The following is a 12,315-nucleotide window of genomic DNA, read 5'->3' as shown; positions in this document are numbered from 1 at the left end:
ATGAATCATACTGCGCTCTCGCTATAGCTACAGCGCTAAGACAGTGTGGTGAGTCGATTGAGTCAGCTGAACGAAGCAAAACTACGGATTTTACGGCACTATGACTTCTTTATTTTTGCTACAAATTCCTTTTTTTTTCTAGAATACGACCACATTATTGTCTGGAAAGCGTTATACCAGCACGTGCGATCGCAATCGAACAACGTGTGGTGTTTCTAGGCGATGTACTATATGTGCGGTGCATGGATCATGCATGCTGCGCTCTCGCTATAGCTACAGCGCTGAGAGAGTATGGTGAGTCGATCGAGTCAGCTGAACGAAGCAAAACTACGGAGTTTACGGCACTAGGACTTCTTTATTTTTGCTACAAATTCATTTCTCTGGATTAGATTTGAGGGAAGAAGAGCCCTCAGAAATGCTCAGATTGCACCAGAGAGCATCTAAGAACCCCAGAGCTTCCAGGGCCCTTGAGCGGGCCCTGGACCCCGGCCGAAGGGACTTCGCGCACATCAATTTCGTTCACAAAAAAAAAATTTCCGGCCCAAGAGCAATTTGCCACTGGCATCCCTGCAATAGTGCAGCTTGATATACACTGTAATCCAGAGTTCATTGACCCTAGCTGCGAAAAGCTACAAAAATCCTCCAGAAATCCATAAGAATTCCTGGATCACTACCAAAAGTGAATCATCTGTTTCTTGTGTCATTTTCAACTTTTCCTGCAAGTTTCATTCAAATCCGTTTACAACTTTTTGAGTTATTTTGTAAACAGACAAACTTACGCCGATGATCACTTAACCTCCTCCTTCCTTGGCGGAGGTAATGATGCATCATGAATGAAAATTACTACTGAGATACGCTGTGCGACATGCAATGACTTAAAGCGACGACTTTGCAGAATCAGGCAAGAGCGAATATTTGCATAACTAGAAGTCATTTGTATTTCAAATATGCCCATAAAACTGTAATCTTTTGATGCAGAAGCACTTCCGGCTGTGGATTGGCAAGCTGTACATGAAGATTTGACCGTCCAAGCATACATGTACATCTTTGAACATATGCCAGTTTGCACACACTAGTGCTGTTATGTTGGTATTTGGTCTCTTCTTTTCCCCCACCCCTCACTATTACATTGCTTGTATGAGTCATCAACCTTTTCAAAGTTGGAAACCTGTAGTTGAGATATAAGTGCGCTTCTTTTGCTGGCTCACTGCAGCAGAAACATTAAACACTACATGTGTGCTTGTGTGCTTATTGTCGATCAAAAACAAAAGTAGTCTTACAGATGCACCCGTGAAGAATGTTTTTATGAAAAGGGGAAATATACAGTGCATGTGTGTCATGCTGTATACGTAGTATATTTTGCGGCGTTTTTAGTTTTGCAATACCAGAGAGTCATTTGATCAGTGCAAAATTAACAACTATACAAAAATCTTGCCTCTTGTATTAAACATGACTGTTCTGTATATTGTCTCCAAAGTGGAGGAATCACTGATTTTTCTCCTCAAAGGGGGAGGGGGTTACAAATGTCTCATTACATGACTGTTGGTCCCTGTCGCAAATTCAAAGCGCACAAAATTGTTGTGCAAGTCTTAATTCGTGAAATGTATGGCATATATATAGTATGCCAGAGACATTCACCAGGAAAATGTTGCGCTCATATCGCCCATCAAGGCTAAGACGGGTTGAATCAAACCTCACAGCTTCTCATGATAAATAGAAAGATTATGCGCCCATTTATCAGCGGACTTTGGCATCAGTCGTCTGGCACCGAAGTGGGAAGTACCCTCACGAGGAGTGTGTAATCTTTTATAACATGCATGTATGCCAATAAAATTACACAGGGACGTTGTCAGTCCTATTGTGTACTACTAGGGGGAAAAAAAATCTCACCTTTTGTTAATTCCGTAATTGTGTTACTGATAGGATTATTCTAAGGGAAGGTTGACTTCCCTTTATGATATTATTTTTTTTTTTTATTGGCCACCATTTCAATGTTGATGTAGTTCATGCACATTGTGTAAATATACTCTCTTACCCTGATTTATCACAAAATTATGATGCCAATGGAGATGTCTTTCAAAATGGATTTGTGATTCAAACATGATATGATTTCTCATGTGCTTTGAGCAAGCTTCTCCTAAAAGTAGAACAGATGAGATATACCCCGGGCTATGGCATTGTAAAGCACCGCATCGCTTTTCTTGAGATGTACACTTTTTAAAATATACACTGCTGTCATGATGGCCAAATTTTAGCGATTGGCGCTGACAATCCCAATGCCAATTCATCCCTGTTATCATGTGTATAGTATAAATAAAATGATAATATTAGATTTTTTAGTTGGTACACCAAGGTACTGAATACAATACATCTTGTATATGCATAGGAAAGGAGATGCCAGTGCCTTTTATTTACATTTGTTTTTCACTTCATACTGTGCAAACTTCCTACATAGCACGGAAACTGTGACATTTAGGTGCAAATTTATTTGCATTACTGTCATCATTCCTTGAGCTTCCCTTTTCTTTACAAGACATGTCAGAGCAAGAGTTGGGGTTAGCTAGGAGACCAGGGAGCAGAGTTCTAGGTTTTGGAGTTTCACTATTAACCCATTGAGGATGGTTTGATTTTGCTACAACATGCGTTTCCCATGGACACCTCCCCAAGTACACTCGGGGCTTGTCCTCAATGGGTTAAGGTGTATTTTAGTTTTGCCTCCTCCAAGGCAGGAGGTCATATGTTTTCATGGGTGTTGGTTTGTTTGAAGTACACTGTATGTTTGCAAAATAACTCCTAAAGTTGAGAACGGATTTGAATGAAACTTGCAGGAAAAGTTGATAATGACACAAGGAACAGATGAGTAAATTTTGGTACTGATCTCAGAATTTTTAATGAATTTTTGAAGGATTTTTGATCTTTTGACAGATAGGGTCAATGAACTTGGGAGTTCAAGCTGTGTGTATTTGAGGTTTGCATACACGCTCTAAAGCACATGCTCTGCTTGTGTGAGGCACAGCATAGCTGGAAGCTGATAACGTTAACAAAAGGCTTCTATTTTGGGAAATTAGGCGATTTTCAACATGCATATAGGTTGAAATGAGCTGCTTGTGGAGGTCTGCGCTCTCTTAGTGCTTTTCTAGTCTTTTTAATCTTTTTTTTTGTGTGTGTAGTACAGACTGTATACCAAGCAATTTTTGCAGGCCTGACAGATTTTGTTTGAGAGTGATCACAACAAAGTATCTTGTCAGTTCATAAGTATGTGTATATAATGACATGACAAAGGAAAAAAAAGAATGACAAAAATAAATGGGAACTTGTACAATTTGGCCTCTTTTATCTGCTGTTAAAGAGGCGACTGCTGACAGCTAGTGTCATTTTTAGCATGTTGTGTCATAGATGGCGATGCAAGAAAGCAGCAAAATAAATATGAGTCAGTAGTGCTCTACAGGGTTTTTTTTTTCCATCATCATAATTATCAACAAAATCATGTTGTCACCATAGTTGTCTTAAATTGATTTGTCATGTGGATGTTGTTTTTTAGTCTTTGTACCTCTTTTTTTTTTTGCACATATATATGTCAGTTAGAATGAATGGCAGGTCTACCCTGACTGACAAGGTGCAGGCATCGGTTGCGATGCCAGTATGATTTTGTGTTTGACCATGGTTTCTGTAGATCAGCAAACATAATATGGGGGATTGAATTTCTTTTGATATATCCGTGTGGCATTATTGTTGGCCAGTGCATACAGGTAATGCTTACCGTACCAGTAGATACATTGTACAGTGGTGGGAAGCAAAAATCAGTGCTTGCTAGCATTATAGTTCCTTCGATCGTCTGCCAGCAACAAAGCATGCAATCAACTCCGATTTGAACCCCAAGTACTGTAGCAATGAAGATAAACTCTTCTGAAGGAAGTTTTAAAGTCCATTGGAGAGCCAAGTTTGGAGTGCCGTTTACACCCCCCTCCCCCTCCTGAATTAATGATATTCGAAGCTCAAGTTTTGTAATCCCACACAGAAATTCGTGACAGTATGTCCACACACTTGGATGCCCAGGGTCACGTTGCAATCATTGCTTATTTTTTTCCCCTTCAAACATGGTGATAATTTGTCCTGCAGTGTGTGTGAACGGTGGCAAATGAACTCGAGTTTTGCATTGCAATGCAAAAAAACGCTAACTCTTGTGTGTGAATGTGGCTTCTGAGACCTCCTTCAGTATATATCCTGCATGAAAAATTTCAGTCAGTGTCATCGTGTGTCAGCTGGAGAACCGATACACCATGTTTGCAATTTGATAGTTTCCATAAGTGTGCTTAAGGAAGTAGGGACTCTGTTTGCTTTGAATTGGATCAACATGTTTATCATCCTAGCACAGACAAATGCCAGATTGTAAGTGGCACCAGAAGAAATCATTAACAAAACATTACAAGCAGATATAGACAAAACAAATGGAAATCATCGAGTCTCTTTTTCATAACATTGCTTGATGTGTTCTATACTGTAGCCATAATATGTCATCACAGTTAGTGGTGAGAATTGTGTAATATTCAATTGTAAAACCAATTGTGACAATTGTACACAAGATACCATTGCTCTGCAGTGATGATTATCCTTTGGCATATCAGCTTCTTGTCCCTTTCATAAGCTGTGCTGTTTTGCACCATGAGAAGGAAATTATTTGCAAATCCTTTCAAAGATATTTTGCTTTTGTTTCCCTGTTGTAATCTTTTCTGTATGAATATTGCTTTTGCCCTGAAGAAAGCAAAGCAAGGTAAAGCAAAAAAAAAAAAATGTATATATCTTATCAAACCACAGAACAGGAAGATATACACACATCACCATATTGTTGTAGCAATAAGCCTGATAATTGTGCAACAAGCCTGATAATGTGCAATATGATACGGGAGTGTACAAAACACACTGGAGGTTGACCCAAAAGCCTATAGGGGGGAATGCAAACTAGGCTTCACGGAGAGGTCTAAATTTGTTTATTATTGTGACTGCATGATGCTCAGCTATGACCAACAAGTGTGTAAATGCACCTTAAAGTTAGTCATGTCATGGATGTTAATTGTTCTTCTGACTAACCCTGAATTGTTTGCTTTTTAGGGCCATGTCCGCCACACTTGGAAGGCCAGACTCTTTGTTCTTTGGGATGAACCAGCCTACCTACAGTACTACAGAGGATCCAAGGTATTAAGGATTGATTTTGGTTTCCCATATTTCATTTAATTTCATGTCAATTTTTCTATTTCTGCAACTTTTTCATGAACAAAATTTTACCAAGAAAATAAGTATGATAAAGTGATTGCATGCTTTGATTTCATGATACAAATTATTGTAATATAATACAGTCATATCTGGAGTAATGAGCAGTATATTATATTGTATTTTCGATTATGTAAAGTTTGATGGGGTTGCAGGTTTTGACACAAAGATATTCCACATACAATGCCAAATTCCCACTGGTAACATGGATAATGTTGGGCCAGGAGTGGGCAATTCTTGTAGTCATCATGTGGCTGCAACATTTTTTATTTTACTATGCGGGCCTGTCTTTTTTATGAGTAGTTTATTTCAGTGAATAGCTTTGTGAGGCTCATTTGTTGTCTGAGAAATGTTTGTAGAATTAATTCCTGTCATCATGAGCGAAAATTTAGCAAGAATTTCATGTGAAACCCCCCCCCCCCCCCCCTCCCCCCCCCCCCCAAACAAACAAAAAAAAACCACAGTATACTGGTATATCCTTTAACCCGTCATTGAAATACTTGAAAGCAAATATTGTTCCTTATACCCTCTGGAGGATCCAAGTCATATGTATTCTGAAAACCTTCCCTTAAACTCTTTTATGACCTCTGGCAGCTGTCTTACTGCACATTAGGTTAGTTTATATGTTAGCTGGTGATGACCTTCAGTGATAACTTCTGTGTTGGTAAAAACGCCAGTTCTCGAAACCCGTGTGGCATTTATACTGCAGCCGAGGTTCTTTGAGGCTGATGCTGTAGGATGCTCTGGAACCACCCTGTGGGTGCATGGTTTCAGAACAGGTTGATCTGACGGGATCTCCTTTTCTGAATCCTGTCTGTTTATACTGAGCTGAATGCAGAATGGCTGCCCGAGGCTGCTATTTATAGGCGGCTTCAGAACCCCCGTTTTGTTTAGTAGGCCTACAAATAGGGTACATGAGTCATCTGTATATCACCTGTTCGTATTATGAAAGTGGTAGAGTTGCTGAAGTTGTGATGCCTTTGTCTCAGTGTAGGGCGGAATCATGTCTGGAAGACATTCCTTCCCTCTTCATCATTATTGATTCTTTTTTTTTTAAATTCTTAATGATGGTTTGCTCAAGATTACAGTGATTACACTCAAATGACAATGACGCAGTTTATGCAAGGTAGGAAATTTCTGTCTCGGATCTGTGATATGAAACTTGCTATGTTTGAATAGGGTCATTATCAGATATATCTGTTCACATTATATCTATGGTAATTTTTAATCACTTGTTGCATCAAATGGGTCTCCACCCTTTAGAAAATAGCCAGGAACACTTCACCGCACTTTCGAATGCAATTCTCTGTCTGTATACAGCTGTCAGTTTGATCACAGATGAGACATTGAGAATGACATATAAAAACTCCCAATGTCAATATAATGCATTATAATCACCGCATACTAATAATAGCTCTTATGTTAAAGACCTCATATTCATTATATACAATAATGTACATGTACATCATGGTGCTCTGTAGAAAAAGAGACCAAAAAAAGACAGGATAAAACAGAAGAAAAGAGCGGGGGTTAATTAGCTCTAGGTCAATCTGCTGTACAATCTGTGAACATGCAATTCCATTGAATAGCAATAAAGTACCAATTAAGGCTTGACCTGATGGTTTTAATGGCTGCACTTCAGTGTTCCAAAGATCTGTCTCGTTCATGTTTACCAGGGGAAACCTTTTGAATGGAGGGTGAATTCCATATAGTGACGTAGCTGTCAAGAAATATATCACAAAAAGTTGTTTATACTCAGTGAGCAAAGTGTCAAGTACACTGTAGTTTACAGAGGGATTTTTTCTATAACAGAGACCGTGTGAGTGCCAAAAGTGAAGCGAACTGTAGCTGTACCGTACTGTGCCAGAGTATGAGCATTCGAGCACTCTGTGGAGATAGTGTACCTCATCACGAGTTATTTTTAAATCAAGTCAGAGGGTCACAGTTTTGTGGCGATGGGGTCGTTCATAATGCCCGCTTTCTCTGCAGGCATCCCTAACAAAGAGAATCACATCTTTGTATTATGACTTATGGGGTGTTGCAAGAAAGTTGCAATCAATTGCAACTTGCAACTGATTGTCACAGGCCAATCAAAATCATTGTTGCATGCATGTCTTCCTAATAGGGCAGACCCTGAGCCAATCAGAATGGTTGTTTCAAAATTAGCAATCATTTGCAATTGATTGCAACTTTCTTGCAACACCCCATTAGTGTGCTACCCGCACACAACATGTCAACAGCTTCTGGTACAAGTATGCTTTTGGACCAGTTTGCTTTCATGGTGGGCTCTCTAGCTGGCCTGGTACGGTTTGGTGCATTACACTTTTGGAGCACACATTGGGAAGTTGTCCACTTTTGGCAGGGTATGGTAAAAGTACGGTATGCTCTGGGAGCATTTTGAGTGTTCCTCTGGCACAGATATGGTATGGTATGCTTTAAGACAGCACTCAAACACACCCTAAGCAACTAAACAACTTGAAGAGATGCTGTACGGTGGCTTGGCTCAGCGGATAAGACTATCTGCTTTCAATCTAGAGGTCCCTGGTTTCGAGTCCGTTGGTAACAGTGATAGTGCCTGATGTATGCAAAGCTCTCTATTCCCAATGCTTAGTCCTTCAGAGGGGGACTGGAAGCCATTAGTCTTGTGGTTTTTGGTCGCTGGCTTACAAAATCATCGCTTTCTCTCATGGTGGTCATGTAAAACTAGTTCTAAAAGCACTCAGAGAGCACAGACCTCCACAAAGCCATCCATTTCCACCCGTATGCATGTATACACGTGTGATGAAAAACGCCCAATTTCCCAACAAGAAGCCTTTTTCCTACGTCATCAGCTTCCAGCTGCGCCTCGGATTACCCGATCAGAGCACGCGCTTAGGGCGTGTATGCAAACCTCAGATAGGTGCAGCTTGAACTCCTAAGTTCATTGACCCTGTCTGCAAAAAGATCAAATATTTTTCAAAAATCCATAAAAATTCCCGCATCACTACGAAAAGTTACCTAATCATCTGTTCCTTGTGTCATATTGACTTTTCCTTCAAGTTTAATTCAAATACGTCCACAACTTTTTGAGTTATTTTGCAGACAAATAGACCAGCAACGATGAAAACATAACATCCTGCTTTGGTGGAGGTAGTATAGCATTACCCAATGCAGACAAACTTTCATATCACAAGATGAGAGAATTAAGTATATATGAGGAAGTGAATAGTTTACTCCAATAGGGAAGCAATGTGTTTGTGTTTTCGGGTTAGAGAAAATGTGATCGTTGTTAAAATCAACTGTACCTGTTGATAAGATTTCATTTTTTTTTTTTGTTCTAGGCAGTAAGCAAATAATCAATGTTGGTGGAGGTGATGGGACAAACTATCACTTCCGAGGCGATCTGGATGTAGCTATCTTTCCGAAGCGCAGCTGAGGAAAGATAGCGTACACATTCAGATCGCCGAGGAAGTGATAGTTTGTCTCATTGCCTGAAACTAACAGTTGATTATTTGCTTTATATTCCACATCTAGGGTCCTAGAAATTCCCTATTCCACGTCTGAAACTGTTTTAGCTGTCTTTAGGTATCCTTAGGGCTTAGGCTATGTGTGCGCGTAGATGACAAAACAATGAATTTGCTGCACGCACTGCGCGGCACCGAAGTGAAAGTGCATTGCACCGTGTACTATCAAGTGACCTAGGTCACATGATAGTCCACAGTGCAACGCACTTTTATTTCGCGCGTACTCATCTTGCGTTAGGACTGTGTGGACTGTGTGGAGATCAGCGAAACAAAAGGGACTATAAACATAGAGTGTAACGAACTTTTCTTCTCAGGTGATGTGATGGGCAAAACTACGCTTCATCACGTGATCAGCTCTGGACCAATCCTATTGCAACGTTCTTAGTATGTGGAATATAATAAATACTAAATTGTGTTTCTTGGCCCCATGTCACAGGCTGGTGAGGAGAAACCATTAGGAGAGATCCCTCTACACAAATGTGTGGTCGGTGCCCAGGAAGCACAAGAAAAGTCAGGTAAACAACTCTTGCTTTAATTAACCCTTCGTGCACCACTTCAAATTTTTGTCCATGGGTATGTGTGTGAAATCAGTGCATATTGGACTCATGGGCACACCAAGTATTAATTATCATCTCTGAATGTCAATACACCCTATGTGTGACCGCCCGGCTCAAAACCCACAAGAAATTAGGCCAGAATGGATTTATACTTTTCTGCATAATTTTGAGAGTAATCTGAGCTTTAACCCTAAAAGGGCCTCCGCCCCCCTTCGACGTCCAAATTTGCAATGTCCGCGCATACTTTTGCGAAGCCACGCCCATTTTTGTAACGCAATGTCGCCCCAAAACGGGCACAATTTTGTGATCATCCCCTCCCCCCTGCCACAAGCAGGTTATGTGGTGACAGTGAAATTAAGCATATTGGATGAGTCTTGCATGACCATGCACAATAAAAGAAAAAAAATTATTCGCACACAAATTTCCGTACTTCAAGAAATGCCATATTGGTTTTAATGATATTTATTTGTGATGTGTCATCGGGAAAGCCATATGATATCAGGTAAATTTTTTTTGTTGTTGTTTTTGGCAGATGTGAATTCGCCAGATGCTTCAATTTGGTATAAGAATTGGCCAACTTCATTGCATAGAAGGAAAATATTAAGAAGATAAAATCAAAGTTATATTGCTAAAGGCGGCTTTACTGACATTTTTCTTCCATGTGTGATCTCTGACTTTATAGGGTAACATAATGATGCACCATATACCACACAAACAACGAAAATAACTTCTATAGCTACTGGCTGCATTGAAGGAAATCTCGCCATGAATGACACCCATGGAATAAGAAAGAAGAAGAAGAAAAGAGCTCGTAACCAGCTCATGATTTTGTGGTCCAACCACTTCCTTCAAAGTTGAAAGTCAGGAAGCACCCTTGTGTTCTAAAAATATCTGTCACCAAACATACCGCAGTACTTTCAGATGTGTTTCCTTCACCCAACCCCATCTCCCCCCCCCCCCCCCCCCCCACACACACACACACCATGCATTCAGGCAGTTCAGCAAGACATAATGACCTGAATTCACAGAGGCAATTCAAATCAAAGCCATGGTCCAAGAACTGAATCAGTTGCAAAATAGGCGTACCTTTCACATGCTTGTGTCAGTGCCAGTTTGTTATTAGATGTGTGTTGGCATACGCCATCTCTCACCACATCTACGCAAACAAAATTTGCATAATCCATGGGCTGAAGATAAATTACCTTTGTTGAATTGGGCCAGTTCTTGGGATGTTCGGCCTGCTCACTAAACGTACCCATCTAGTTATGTATTTTACAGAGATTACCTTGTACAGCAGGGTGATCCGAGTTTGATACAGATATTGATATGATTATAGGGCAGACAAACCCACACACTTTCACACACCTGTATCATATATGCACACACGCACACACACACACACACATCAGGGGGCGGCGATTACGTTCATGCCAAGGGGTTAATGTTTTCATTTCCACTCCAATGAGTATATGGCCAGGTTTTCCCAATGTGCAATTTTTACGCCCGTTCCTCTCACTGCACAAACGCATTCCTATCCTCTTTGTCTTCGTTTCCCGCCACTCCTGCAGATGTGACGGTGAAGAACAAGGCGCGGCAGAACCTGTTCAGCGTAACCACCAAGAAGGGGCGGGTCTATGTCTTCCAGGCGAGAACACCGGAGGAGAGGAACGACTGGATGAAAGCCATCTTGAGTCCCATCAGCGTGGGCAAGCACTAACATCATTGTTTTACAGACTCCGTCTGGCTGCTGTAATGGAGTTCCAGTTCTAGTCACTTTCTTCTTCTTTTTTTCAGACTTACATGCCAGTTTCTGCCCCCTTTCCCTGCCCTTGTAATCTTCTTGAAACTGACTTGTATCAGGATATAGCACATGGCTAGCAAAGCCCGAGCCTAGGAAAATCACTGAGAGAAAAAGAAGAAAAGACTTATATTTCAACTTCGCCATCCCTATGTGAACATAAGGAAGTACAGATACGAGCTTAAGTTCTAGCCTCTTGTATAAAACAGTTGTGCAAAATCTAGGCAAGAAAAATCTGCCAATACCAAACTTTCTACAATCAAAAGTTGTGTTTTCACTCTTTTTTTCTTGAAACATGATACATGTGTTATTATAAAGGTTTCACATACATGTGTTATACATGTGGTGGTTTTTTTATTGTTTTTGTAGGAGAAAACATACAGTTATGGTGTTCAGATTTCATGCTCTTAACTTTTCCCCTTCTTGTGTGCATCTCATTTGCACTTGTCATAATATGATGCTTTCTTCTTATTGTAATATTAAAGGCATAATTTACCATTTGCAGATGAAACAAAAACCCAGCATTAATGCTTCAAAATAGTTCTAAAATGTGAGTTAGGGATAGAAACAACCAATATAAAAATTTGTTAAATATACAAAATGGGAACAATACTTATAATAAAAATGTTTCCAGACTAAACCGTCTACAGTTATGGTTTAATGAGAAAAATAGTGATATCTCCTTGTATTTTAGGTTTTATTGCAAAAATTTTACATGGTAGGATGTTTTGTGATACAACTGGCCTACACATATGCATCAAAAGTGATATCTTTAACATTGTTTAAATCACTGCTCCCAAAGGTAAACAGGACCTTTAAAGGGGAAGGAAAGATTTGTTGTACGTACCATACTTCATCCAGCAAATTAGCAAACTAAGGATTCGCCTCTATATAGAATGGTGGGGAGTATTTCACTCCATCACAAAGAAACCACAGTGTGATGTAAAGGAACTTGCAGACAGTGAACCTCTTTTCATTCGACTGATTCTTTTGACAAAACAGTGTGGAAGTTGTGCATTTGCCTAAAAACCATGTCATACTGTAAGTGATCAATGATTGCGTGCATACAAATTGCCCATTAAGACTTCACAAGATTGTAAGAGAACTGATAGAGGGGACTTATTTTTCAGTATTATAACTCATGTGTACAGGGACTCCAACCCAAGGCACCTTCTGATCTGGAGATTCT

The 12,315-nt window shown here is 40.0% G+C and overlaps 1 protein-coding gene across 1 annotated transcript in view; it reads left to right on the top strand.

The window, feature by feature from the left end:
* LOC139731127 (pleckstrin-like) overlaps positions 1-12,102 on the top strand; it is a 41,214-nt gene extending 29,112 nt beyond the window's left edge. Inside the window, exons 7-9 of the mRNA XM_071642012.1 lie at positions 5,110-5,193; positions 9,208-9,286; positions 10,897-12,102. Coding sequence (XP_071498113.1) covers positions 5,110-5,193; positions 9,208-9,286; positions 10,897-11,045 — 312 coding nt within the window. The 3' untranslated portion in view covers positions 11,046-12,102. The remainder of the gene's footprint in view (positions 1-5,109; positions 5,194-9,207; positions 9,287-10,896) is intronic.
* The last annotated feature ends 213 nt before the right edge of the window (positions 12,103-12,315 follow it).

Source organism: Diadema antillarum, unplaced genomic scaffold (assembly GCF_040938485.1).
Source record: "Diadema antillarum isolate AM-2024a unplaced genomic scaffold, OU_Dant_1.0 seq00000358_RagTag, whole genome shotgun sequence".
NCBI classification, from domain to species: domain Eukaryota; kingdom Metazoa; phylum Echinodermata; class Echinoidea; order Diadematoida; family Diadematidae; genus Diadema; species Diadema antillarum.
This window is presented reverse-complemented; position numbering and strand designations above follow the sequence as displayed.